The sequence below is a fragment of the Mastomys coucha genome, unplaced genomic scaffold (assembly GCF_008632895.1).
Source record: "Mastomys coucha isolate ucsf_1 unplaced genomic scaffold, UCSF_Mcou_1 pScaffold22, whole genome shotgun sequence".
Lineage (NCBI taxonomy): Eukaryota > Metazoa > Chordata > Mammalia > Rodentia > Muridae > Mastomys > Mastomys coucha.
The window spans coordinates 186,483,879-186,497,570 of NW_022196905.1; the positions used below are offsets into that span (position 1 = coordinate 186,483,879).

Here is a 13,692-nt window from a genome sequence, read left to right on the forward strand (position 1 = left end):
TACTAAATAACTAGCAGGTGGGTAACATATAAAACATGGATCCTTTGGAACAAAAGCTAATTTCCAACTAGGATGGTATGGGGCAAATGGGGAGAGATTTCATTGTGCTGCTGTCAACAGTGTAACTTGGAACTACAATAATCCAATCAGAGGAGTTTTCTTAACAACTTATAGCAATAGGGAATTCACAGAAAAGATGAGGGTGGTGAGAAATACCACATCTAGTACATTCTTTCAAACATCTATCAAGCTGTTTGGGAGTAAAGCACCTTCCCTGCAGGAACAATGAGAATAAGCAGCACAACCCATCTCCTTACAGGTTCCATTATCACAGGCTTCAAAGGCAAGACTTCCTCCTCCTCCTCAGAGTAAAGGCCAAGTCTCTCCAGCACCAACCAGTACGACCCTTCATGATGGTTACTGAACCTTCATAAGCCTGTGCCTGGCTGTTTTCCTGTAGCCTGTCTCTTTAGATCAACAGCAGCAGGCTCAAATAGACCTCCGAGCTTCAGCCTTAAGGGTCACTCTTGCCTTCTGTCCAGAGGGCACTCTCAAGTCCCTGGTCAATGCCCACAGTTGACCATGAGGCCTTTTGTGCTCCTGCTGAAGATGAAACCAGCCTCTGCTCTAGCTAGATCTACCCCCCTCCCCCCCGGACTCATTCCCCACACAGTCACATTGCTCTCTAAAGCACGTACCACCTCTTCAAATATTTGTGGCTTTTTAGTGTTTGGCTTCCCAGCTCAGTGAGAGACTTGCTTCACTGCTGGACTGTCATCACTGAGGGGTACTTAGCAAGACTTTCACACTGTGTATGTGTGGTCTTCCTTAGGGGCTGAGGTCAAGAACCTGTGCACTTCCTCATCTGCACCTCCTTGCTTCCTTTGCACAGAGCTCCTACTTTCTGGGAGTGACTGCAAGGAACAAGTCCAAGTCCCGAGCAAAGGCTTTTATTGCTTTTCTACTAACTGGAAACTAGGACAACAGCATGTTTTAAAGTCTCTGCCCCAACCCTTATTTGTTCTTTTAGCACACTACTACCTGGCAGGGATTTGGACAGATCTGGGGTTTTTAGAAGTCTATTCTTCCAGATAAAAATGAGGTTTTCCTGTGTATTCTGTGCTGTAGATATTGACATGTCCTCCAGCTGCACATATGAGTGAGGAAGGGGGAAACATGGGTGCAGCAGGCAAGCTATAAGGAGCTGAAAGCCATCCTCCTAACCCATCCATCCCCAGGTTAATCCCAGGGAGAACCTACTTCATCTGAAGATAAACAAACGGGCAAAATGATGGAGGACACATACCTGTTCTTCAAAAGCCTAAAACACAATTATAAAAAGAAAAAAAAAATCTTAACAATCCAAACACTTACCTGCCGGACAAGACTATATGAACCAAGAAAACACTAAGCTACTGGGATGGCTGGACACGCTGGGGCTGGTGGTGTGGGCTTGTAATCACATCACTACAGGAGCAAAGGCAGGTGGGTTCTGGAGCCATGCTGGCCAAGCGGCTAGCAGACTTGGTAAGTTCCAGGGCAGGTAAAAGCCCTTTCTACTCTTACCCTGCCCTGAAAGGCAGAAAGTACCTAATGATGCTCAGATTTGTCCTCTAGCCTCAACATGTATGTGCACGTATATGCACCTACATAGACATGAACACACACACACACACACACACACAGCACAGATATTTGTCAGGATAAGATTAATTTTGCTTCTTTAATGATATTAGACCCATGGTTCTCAATCCCTTGGAGGGTTGAATGACCCTTTTACAGGAGTTGTATACCAGGCATCCTGCATATCAGATATTTATATTCATAATGTATCACACCAGCTTTAACAGATTTAAATTCTTAATTGTAAGTCAGCACAGTGCTCCACATCTGACAAAGAACTGACTCGGGCAGACTGAGGAGAAAACAAACCGCTCCTTACCCTTGTGCCTCTTCAGCTGGGGAAAGCTGCTTATTGTAGTTGCTTGGATTATTTCCACTACAATTTGATACCTGATTTTAAAAGAGAGAAAGAAAAGGTTCAATAGGAAGAAAATGCTATTTTCAGAGATACCTTTAGACTCTGTTTGTGCTAAGCAAACAGCACAGGGGCTATGAGGCCCTAGGATTCACCAAAACAATCCTAATGGCCAGAACACCTATAAAAGATCAGGCACTATACCACACGCTAATCATTTCTGAGGCCCTAATGGAAGAGCCACTCTATTCTGACAGAGACCATTATTATCTGCCCCCATGACTGAAAAAACTCCAAGATCACATACAACATACAACTTCTAAGGTCGTGTTAAGCTCTTCTATTCAGCCTTCCCCAGTAACTAGAGACAATAGTTTTATTTCTTAAACTGTCATTTTCCAATAAGATGATACAAGTTACATGTAACTATTAAGTTTAAAATCTTTAGGATTTGAGCTGTAGCTGAGATGGAACTCTTGTATCCATGGACAAGCTGTATATTCTATCATATTTATATATATTTACACATATGACTTGTGATATTCTATGCATTTATATACTACATATTAATAATATAAACTATATATACATATACACACATGCATATCATATATATCACATATTATATATAATCGTATATATGTCTCAGCCACACTCGCAGTGCCCCGCAGCCTCAGGACGCACTGGCCGAGCTGGAGTTTCCGAGAGGGAGAAGCCTCTCTGAGTGCGGACAGTCTACTGATGCTCTTAATCCTCCAGCCCGGCTGCCACTGTCCTGCTGGATTTCTTCATTACTTCTCATAAGACTCCTCAAGACCTTTAATGGCAGGACATTTGCCGGGGAACTCTGGCATGGATATTTTCCTGAAGCTGCTTGGTATGTCTAATGTTGGGAGAGCCAAGAGCCATTAGCTTAGAACACACAGTATATGTCAGAGGACCTCACACAGGGAAAATACAGAAATGTTTCCATGTTAGAAGACAGGTGCAAGCCTATGGTTGTGGCTATTTGAATATATTTAATTTGGTTTTAGAATAAAGTCACTGTTATTGCTTTATTGTTGTTGTTGTTGTTGTTCTTCTTCTTCTTCTTCTTCTTCTTCTTCTCTTCCTCCTCTTCCTCCTCCTCCTTCTTCTTCTTCTTCTCTTCCTCTTCCTACTTCTCCTCCTCTCCCTCCTCCTCCTTCTCCTACTACTACTTCTTCATCTTCATCTTCTTGTTTCTCCTTTCTTCTTTCTTGTTTAACACTACGTAGTTCTGGCTGTCCTGGAACTCATTATGTAGAGCAGCCTGGCCTTGAACTCACAGAGAGCCACTGGCCTCTGCCTTCTGAGTGATAGGATTAAAGGTGTGCACCACCACATCTGGCTTAGAAATGAGTTCTCGAGAATCACTCAGTGGGTACTAGGTACTTCCTTAACCAAACTGAACTGCCTTGAGCTTTATAGCCTCTATTTACAATTCTGTTTAGAGTTTTTCCACAATAATGCTATTTAGCATTAGTTCTTACCTTAAACACTAACTCTGCCCTAGCATCTGGAAGGTTCACATGTTTGAGGCTAGACTGGACTGTAAGGTGTTTAGTGGGCCAGCCTGGGAAGTTTGGTGAGACCCTGTCTCAAAATGAAAACAGACAAGAGGACTGGTGACAACACTCAGTGACAGAACACATGCATGACATTCACAGGCTCATTTTACATCAAACAAATAAACCACTGGCTGGCTTTCAGAGTAAAAAATCATATAATATTCTTCAGCTTTTTGACCAAAATCAAAGGAACACACACATACATCAAAATTAAAGTTCTTTACAGATTCCTCACAAATTTGCACCTTTTTTATTTCTTTGGTTACACAATATAAATGCTGATGTCTGACTTCACTATGGCAAAGGCAAGCTGTAATTAGCACTGACACCTTGTCACCTCTAGGCTGCAGCAGACACTGAAGGTACCACAGTTCTATCAGGGAAAGTAATATCCTGAGTCCAAAATGCCTGAGCAGTTAGGAATGATGGTGTTCAAATAAAGGAGACTAACAAAAATGTTAGAAAGAGAGGGAATTCCAGAAAAGCATTCTCAGTGGACAGATTCACAGAGCAGCCTGCCAGTACATTTTACTGTTGCCTCTCTATATTTCAGTCCTGTGTGAAGCCAGGATGCAATTGGGCATAGGGATGTGAGGAACCTCCATCCTCCAGGGACCATAAAGCCACATGCTAAAGAAGAGAGGCAGAGTTTAGGGATATGACATCCCTAAGCTATAAAATCAGCCTCACACTATCTCAGGGTGTTTCCTACATTGGTGTTGGGGAAACCAGGCAAAAAATATAAAAAGCTGATTATAAGTCGCTGTGCATGAACCTGTCTCATGGCCAAATGTCATCCAACTAGAAGGCTCTTTGAGATCTCCATACATATAGAAAATATCTCTAGGCTGATTATATATTCAGGCTGCTTTCCAAGCTGAAGCCTTGCTAGGAACATTACGGATGACAGTTTTCTGGTGGGACTGCTGTCATTTCCCCCATACAAAGCACAAAATGGCTCCTTATGTGATTTGTTCTGCAAGTTGCTAACTGGATGAGGAAATAGTTTTCAAAAAGCCTCCATATTCCTGGAACAACCAGAGTCTACCACTCCCTAACCATGGTCTTCATATAATCTGAGTTTTAGGCTTGCTGCTGGAACATACCAGCTTATTGCTCAACTCCAGACTGTGCCTACAAACACCTCCCCTACAATTCAGGGTCTGAAGTAGCCTCGGTGTCTACCCATAAAGTGCTTCTAATCTGAAGCATAACATAAGGAAATGATTTAACAGACTGGATCCCCAAAACCACTTTAAAAAAAACCCTAAGCTATCATTTACATGTTTATTGTAGGGAGTTCTATATAAAAAAGAACAGAAATAATCAAAACTGCTTTCAACAAAAATTTGTTTTTCCTATGCTTCAGCTACACACAAATGAACACCAATATGGTTGGTCTCTGCTTCAGGACACTCTGGGGATATACCAGACTCAAGGAAAAGCATTCAGCCAGTAGTATTTTTAATTTAAAAATGCATGCAAATAAATGATTGTAAGACCTTAATTCTTAAAATACAGATGATATATGCATTTATAAGTGCAGACATAATACTGTATGAATGAATCTGATTGCTACAATGCAAATGGAATGACAGAAGGGCAGCTGTATTAAAATGGGACAACTGTGAGTCATTTGAAAACTTTTCTAAACAGTTCCTGTCTTCTGCTTCACCCTGTTCCTGATATCCCTAAGCTTATGTCTCTGTTTCTGCACTAGTGCCACCCCATCTAAGAACCCTGCTCTTTCTGAGAAACCAAGTCTGTCGGTAAGCATCCATCTCAAAGGCCCTCTGACTGGTCTTCTGTACGTCTTCAAATGTGCTCCTATTCTTCCTTCTGCTGTCACCCCACTTCTCCTCACCGTGGGTCACTGCACTGGCTCAACCATCCTCTCTTCTCCCACCCAAACTCACCTGAACACCTCCCCTGACTGTCACCCTGCCCTTCCTCAGTATGTCCTCACAGGTGACCCACACCCCAGCTGCCGTCCCCTCTACCAGTGGACCAGGATCTGTTCTCCCACCAACCCAGCTGCTCTTTGCCCTCAATAGAAACACAGACCCTAGCTAGGTCAACTTCTGTGCCACTCTGCAGACTAGTTTCTCCTGGTTCTTGCTCTGCATCCTCCCAGAAGGCAATCTCCTAGGAAGCTCTATTGAATTAGAGGTAATAGACCTCATGCCTTTCCTCATGTCTTCCCATGTAACATACAATGCACATTAAAGTCTGACTTCTCTCAAACCCTAGCTCACTTTTTCCTGATGACAGGACCTGTTTATTTGTTATTTTACACTGCTGGTTTAAAGACTGCTTCCTCAGAGTGTTAGGAACAGACAAATAAAAGTGGCATCTAGCCACTGTGTGTTCTGTCATGGAAGTCTAAGATTGGTACATCTCAGGCCAAGACAACACCGTGGCTCTGTCTGGGAAGAGACAGGGATACTTTTTCCTTTGCATGGAATCATAAGCCCCCGAGGCTAGGTCTGTTCTCCTCCTGTATCCAGGTTGGTATTAAGCATACAGTAGGCATTCAATACATATTAATGGCTACACTAAGAACATATTTAATGTCTCTAACATTTAATGGGTACACCTAATATTCTGAACAATTTGTTCTTTTGATGTTCTTAGTGATTCATGCTTTGAAACAAATGAGTCAGGGATGGTACTGCCATGCCAACAGGCCTGACAACCAAAGTCTGATCCCTTGGACACACATGTGGGGGAAAGAACCGACTCCCCTAAGTTGTCTGCTGACTTCCACAGATGCCCTGGGACATGTGTGCATGTGCACACAATAAATAAACATAGTAAAAAATTTAAAACTATAGTAAAAAATTTAAAACTTTAGTTAAAGAGAAATATCATAACCCAAATTCAACGACTTCCCAACTCCAGCAATTACCCTTCCTGCAGTCTCTCTTCTGTCACACAAAGATGCACCATTTGCTCCTCTGAGTAGCCACCTCCCCTCTCTTCCATTTTAAGCACTAAATCTGGATAAACAGACTTAGAACAGGTTTGTATTTATGAACTGAAACACTTAAAACTCTTTAAAAGCAGTGAGCTTCAAAGCAACACAAAGATTATCACACTTCTTCTAACTACTGCTCCCAACAGGTCTGGAGTCTTAGAAAGCTGACTTTAAAGTTGCATACACACCAAATGAAGTCTCATCAGTCTGCCCCTCTCTGTTTCATTTCTCTCCCCGCTCCCACTCCTCTCCCTGCTCTGTGAGTGTGTGTATGTATGAGAATGTGAGTGTGTGTGAGAGTGTGAGTGTATGAGTGTGTGAATGTGTGAGTATGAGTATGTGTGAGTGTGAGTGTGTGTGTTTGAGTATATATGAGTGTGTGAGTGTGTGTGCATGCTTCATTTATTAAGTCCACTTTACATGGCCTTTAAAGAATTATTAGTTTTGAGATTTCTGGGCATATTCATGTTGGAAAGCTGTGGAGAAATAGAAGATGGAACAAACCTTAGCTTGGGGTATAATAACTTGATACCCTTAGTTTGATAAATAGTTTGAAATACTATTTTATATTAAAACTACTAAGGATGTAGCCAGGTATGGTGGCACATACCTCTAATCTCAGCACTTGAGAGGCAGAGACAGAGACAGGCAGAGACAGGTGGGTCTCTGTGAGTTTTAGGCCAGCCTCATCTATATAGTGTGTTCCAAGACATTGAGTGAGAACCTGTCTCAAAAATAAGTAAATATTTAAATAATAAATAAAATCAGTAAAGATGGAAAATATTTAAGAAAATCAAAACATTTTAAAAGAGATATTTTCAGAATTTCCAAATCCTAGGAAAAACATGCTTGAGGGATTCCAGCTAAAATATGAGAAAGAAATCCATGGTGATTCCATTCAGATAAACTGATGCTCTGAGTCAGAGCTATAAAAGACTTTTAATGTGCCTATCCTTTCTCCTAACTAGAGAAGTATTTAGTTCTGATGCCCCAGACTCTCTGACCTTGAGTCTGACAGAACCAGGTTTATCCACTGAGGTCTCTAACCACACGAGGCTAAAGAAAGCACACTGGAAGAACTGTGGAAGTCTGGGAAAGAGCTTAGTCCTGTGCAGTAAGGAAAGCTAGACACAGCCTGGTATGCGCAGGAACCCTTCAGCTGAAGCTCTGCATCTCAAGTATAAATTGAGGGTGCTTCTGTATATAAAACTGACCTGGAGCCTAGTCAAAACCAGGGCATGCCTTCCTGCTGATACAACCCCAATCACGTTCTGATCATAATGACATTTTACAGCTACAGTGTGCAAGGGAGAAATTTCGCTTCCTGTTACCATGGTAGAAGGCTCTAGAGTCTGATAAATGGCTGGATAGACTTCATTTTCTCAATGTGAGCCAATGTTTAGTTTCTCTAAAACGACATGTGTTTACTGAGGATGAGGAACACACAGCGTACACACGGTACTCTGCCGCCCTCAGCTCACACATGGCAAACCTTCTTCATACTCTGTGCTTTCTTGGCTTTTGAAGACATACTAATTCAGAGGTCCTTCTTAAAAGATCAATTTAAGGCTAATTTCAGGAGTAGAGAGATGGCTCAGTGATTAGCAGTGCTTACAGAAGAACCGAATGTGGTTCCCAGCACCTAGGCCTGGCAGTTTACAAGTCCCTGTAACTGCAGCTCCAAAGGAGTCCAACATGGTGTTCTGACCTATGATCCATTCATATACACGCATGCGTACAGACACACACAAATACACATGAATAAAAGTACTATGTACAATAACCCCTCCTCCCTTGTACACATATATATACATAATCCAGAAGTTAATATTCATGGAAGATGCCATATTTAAATATTCCAATTCTGTGTCATTAGTAATACACAATTAGATATACCAATTTTTTAAAAAAATAAACATTTATTGTTAAGTGTTTTATTTCTAACTCTTCTCTATTTTAAATAAAATTGCAAGACAAAAACAAAACAAAACCCAACACTTTCATTAAAAAAAAAAAAACTTTCCACAAAGTCATGATTATTTTCTTAGGATAAATTATGCATAGTAATTAGCTTTAAAAGTATGTATATTTTCACAATGAGTGAACTGCTAACAGACTCAACCCTATGTGCTCTCACTAAAAAAAATACAATGTGAAGTGATTTATGTTAGTGAGCTTGTGGTGACCCATTTTATAACTTAGCATGCTAATTACACTGTATACCTTTATATTCAGAAATGTTAGTTGTCAAGTGTACCATAAAGCTGGGAGGACACTATACTTTGAAAGTCATCATCATATGGTTGGGTTTCTTGGATTTCAAGTTGAATCTAATCCCATCTAGTACTGACTTATTCGTGTCGTTAAACCAGTCACTCTCAGTCAAGGGATTATTTGGCAATGTCCACAGACATTTTAAGTTGTTATAGCTACAGGGTACTCCTGGGCATCCAGTGAGTATCAGCCAGGCATGCTGCTAAATATTTTACAACACAGAACAATCCCTCACCTTAATGTATGTTCCACCTCAAATGAAGAGTTAAACAAAACTACCTGAAAGGTCAGTAATCAAGATGCCTATGTTCCATCACAATAAATATGGTAAAAAGAAGAAATGTCCAGACAATATTGTACTGGCTGGTTTTATGTCAAACTGACACAAGCCAGAGTCATCAGAGAGGAGAGAGTCTCAATTGAGAAACATGTGCCATTATGATCAGGCTGTAGGCAAGCCTGTAGGGCATTTTCTTAATTAATAGTTGATGTGGAAGGGCCTTGCTCATTGTGGGTGGTGCCATCCCTGGGAGTGGTCCTGGGTTCTATAAAAAACAAGCTGAGTGGTAGGACCCCCAGGAAGGCTAGGAATACCAACCCACCCATAAAACTTTCAAACCAGAATTTGTCCTCTCTAAAAGAAGTGCAGAGACAAAGATGGAAAAGAGATGAAAGGGAGGACCAACCAATAACCAGCCCAACTTGAAGCTCATCCCACGGGCAAGCACCAGTCCCTGACATTTTTAATGATACTCTGGTATGCTTGCAGACAGGAGTTAGCATTACTGTCCTCTGAGAGGCTCTACCCAGAAGTGGACTAAAACAGATGTAGTTACCCACAGCCAAACATTAGACAGAGGTTGAGATACTTATGGAAGAGTTGGGGGAAGATTTGAAGGCCCTGAAGGGGATGGGAACCCCATAGGAAGACCAGCACAGACAACAAATCTGGACCCTTGGTAGCTCTCAGAGTCTCGGTACCAATCAAAGAACATACATGAGCTGGAGCATGGCCCCAGGGAACCTACGTAATAGACAGCTCAGTCTTCATGGCTTCCTTGTCTGGCTTCAGTGGGAAAGGAGGCACCTAATATGGCAGATTATCAATATGAGTTGCAGTCACTGGGGAGCTTTCGATGTCCCATTTCTCTCCATTATGGGTTACATAGAAAAGAGCCGAAAAGCCTCATGTGGCCTGGTCTCCAGATGACGGTGCTGTGAAGTCCTAGAGCTTCACCAATGGTCTGATGTAACGCTGAGCCCCTAGGAGCTGGGACTTGGTAGAAGGAAGTAGGTCACCAGGGTCATGCTGCTGAAGAACATGTCTTGTCCCTGGCCCTCCACTCACCACTTCCTGTCTGCCATGACGTGAGCAGCTTTGCTCCACCGCATGCTCTGGGTCCGAATGCTCTGCTTCTCCAGGCATGGCTGGAAGCAACAGAGTCAAAGGACCACTGACTAAAACTGGAGCAAAACAAATCTTTCCTCCTTTAAATTATTTATTTCGGGTATTGTTCTATCCCAGTGACAAGAGCCAAACCAACTACATAAATTCCTGGCATAAAGCCTGGATATCTGCATTTTTTCTGTTGAGGAACAAATATATTTCATTAGAGTACATTCTACAAATTCACTGGCAAATTATCAATACAGACAGCACTGGATACTGTCCAGGTGCGCAACCTGTCCTTTCCGTTGCTGAAGGTTCTTTAAGGGTAGAACCTCTCACTTCTTTCTCCCTTACTGTGTACTTGGACTCCAGTTTATCTTCAAAATACAGGAATATTCAGTTGCTTCCCTGGTATGGTCCTCATTGTTGAGTTTCGCTAATGACTACACCTGCATTATTCTGAGCTCTGGACTATGGCATCTCACCTATGACAGCAGCAGTGGGAATCAAAGCATTTGTTTTGCTTTCTAGCATCCTGCAGCTGAGATGCCATTCGTCTTTTGTTTGTTTGTTTGTTTTTGTTTTTTTTGGTTTTTCCAGACAGGGTTTCTCTGTGTAGCCCTGGCTGTCCTGGAACTCACTCTGTAGACCAGGCTGGCCTCGAACTCAGAAATCCGCCTGGCTCTGCCTCCCAAGTGCTGGGATTAAAGGCATGCGCCACCACAGCCCGGCTCTGAAATGCCATTCATATGCTTGGTTCCTGTAGCTAGCAGAACTGATCATTACTTCTAGAAAAAACTACAAAAAGTTCACAATGTCACCCCAGTCTGACCATAGCATCATCACTTCAGATTCCTGGATCCTACATGACATGGAGAGGAAGCAGCTCTAAGGACAGAGGGTTGGTAAAGCTCAGACGGGCCTGGAATAAAGCCAGCATTAAAGGTTACTAGTTCAGTGACCTGGAAAGAAGTGTTTCTAGCTCTAATAATTTCATAGGCATATCCTAATAACACCATGAAAGCACCTTACACTGACACAGAAAGTAACCAGATTATTCCCAAACTATAAATATCACCCTCAAGAGGTTTACTTTATCGTTTAAATGCATTCAGCCTAGAAGAATCAAATGACTTTATTTCCTTCAGAAAATATGCATCATCTCCCAAATAAATGATATATAAAACTAAATGATTTCATCAGCTGCTTAGCTAAATAGAGTGCACTCCCCGCCTGCAGCAGTGTTCTTTAGTCTGGATGAGAGTCATTTTTATACAGCGGCCCAGATACTAATAAAGTCAGACAGCAGAGTGCTCTAATGTACCAGAAAGACAGCTGAAGACTCTGATTATGATCAAAGAGAGCAACTCCATTAGGGTTTGCAGGCCAGTGAGTCTCAGCACTGGCAACTAGACAAGCGTCTAATGAACAGCAATCTGCACAGCTGGCAACCGTGAGTAGACCTGCTCCTTATGTAGAGAGAAATCTTATATCAAGCAGTAATTAACCAAGTAGAAAGATTATGTGTATGACATTATGCACATTTTGAAGCAAAGAGACAGGTCACTGCTTTTACAGCCATCCTGCGGGGAGGGGGTCTTTGCACATCAGCTATACAAGACACAGAGAATAGAGGTTAGTCACTGCTCTGTTCCTATGATAAGCTAAATTCTTCATAGATAAAATAAACCCTGGCACAGGTCAGACAGGACTGACTGAAATCAGCCCTGTGTAACAAAGCCCAGAGAGCTGTCATGGTGCCAGGACACACCTTGGGATAGTGGGCATTTTCACAGACATTCTAAAGGGAACTCTTGATGCATACAACTATCATTAAGAAAAGTACCTGCAACAGTATTTTCTCCCATCATTCTTTGCCAAGCTTGCTGAAGGGATTAGAAACTATTCTGGATTCCCATGCCCCCACAGCAGAGGATATGCCGGACTTCAAGAAAAAAAAATACAAAACAAAAAAAATTGTTTTTAATTAATTTTTGATGATCATTCAAAATGTCTCTATGACATTTTCATGCATTTATTTTTTAATATGTCTGTGTTAAGTATATGTTTGTCTATATGTGTATTTAAATTATGGGAGCATACATGTACATGTCTTCAAGTAGAGGCCCAAGGTTGATGTCAGGTTTTTTCTCAATTGCTCCCCATGTTATATAAAACCCAAGGCTCATCATTGTGGATCACCTGACTCTCCTGCTTGTTTAACAATTCCCAATCTCTGCTCTCTGCATACTGCCACTGGAGACTTCAGCTCATCTGCCACAGCCACCTAGATTTTATATGGGTATGGGGATCCTACCCCCAATTCTCACACATGTACACTAAGCATTTTACTCACTGACCCATTGCCTAGCGCCTTTGTGTATCACTATTATCTGCCACCAAGATTATTCTGTGGTAGACTGTTGGGGGTCACTTATATATATTATCCTATCATCTGCCAGTAGCAATGCTTCGACTTCTCCCTTTCCAGTGTGTATCCCCTCCATCACTTTAGTTGTCTCACTGTTCTAGCTAGGACTTCAAGTACTATATTGAGTAGATATGGGGAGAGTGGACAGCCTTCTCTTGTCTCTAAGTGTACTGAAATTTCTTTAACTTTCTCTCCATTTAATTTGATGTTTGCTATTTCCTTGCTGTATATTGCCATTATTGTATTTAGGTATGCTCCTTGTATCCCTGCTCTCTCCAAGAATTTTATCATGAAGGTCTGTTGGATTTTTATCAAACACTTTTTCAGCATCTAGTAGGATGACCATGTGGGTTTTTTTCCTCTCAGTTTGTCTATTTGGTGGATTACCTTGATAGATTTTTGTATACTGAACCACTCCTTCATCCCTGCAATGCAGTCTACTTATTCGCGGTGGATGATGTCTTCTTGGATTCTGTTTGCAAGTATTTTATTGAGTATTTCTGCATCAATGTTTATAAGGGAAGTTGGTCTGAAATTTTTTTTTTTAAGATCTGATTCTCTAAGATATTTTTATTTATAAAGACAGTACACTGTAGCTGTCTTCAGACACACCAGAAGAGGGCATGAGATCTCATTACAGATGGTAGTGAGCCACCATGTGGTTGCTGGGAATTGAACTTCTAAAAGAGCAGTCTCTCCAGCCCCCTGAAATTCTTTCTTTGATGAGTCTCTGTGTAGTTTAGGTATCATGGTGACTGTGGCCTCATAGAATGGGTTTAGCAGTGTTCCTTCTGTTTCTGTTTAGTGGAATAATTTGAAGAGTACTAGCATTAGCTCTTTGAAGGTCTGGTAGAATTCTCCACTAAAACCACCTGGCCCAGGGATATTTTGGTTGGGATACTTTTAATGACTGCTTTTATTTCCTTATGGGTTACATGACTATTCACATAGTTTACCTAATTGTGATTTGGCTTTGGTAATTGCTATCTGTCTAGGAACCAAACATTTCATTTAAATTTTCCAATTTTGTGGAATATAGGCTTTTGAAGTAAG

General features: G+C 41.5%; 1 protein-coding gene across 2 annotated transcripts in view; it reads right to left on the reverse strand.

Annotated features, from left to right (window-relative positions):
- Snx25 (sorting nexin 25) overlaps window positions 1-13,692 on the reverse strand; it is a 105,743-nt gene that overhangs the window by 44,666 nt on the left and 47,385 nt on the right. For both annotated transcript variants that reach the window (XM_031339711.1, XM_031339713.1), the window contains exon 6: window positions 1,943-2,013. In XM_031339711.1, coding sequence (XP_031195571.1) covers window positions 1,943-2,013 — 71 coding nt within the window. The remainder of the gene's footprint in view (window positions 1-1,942; window positions 2,014-13,692) is intronic.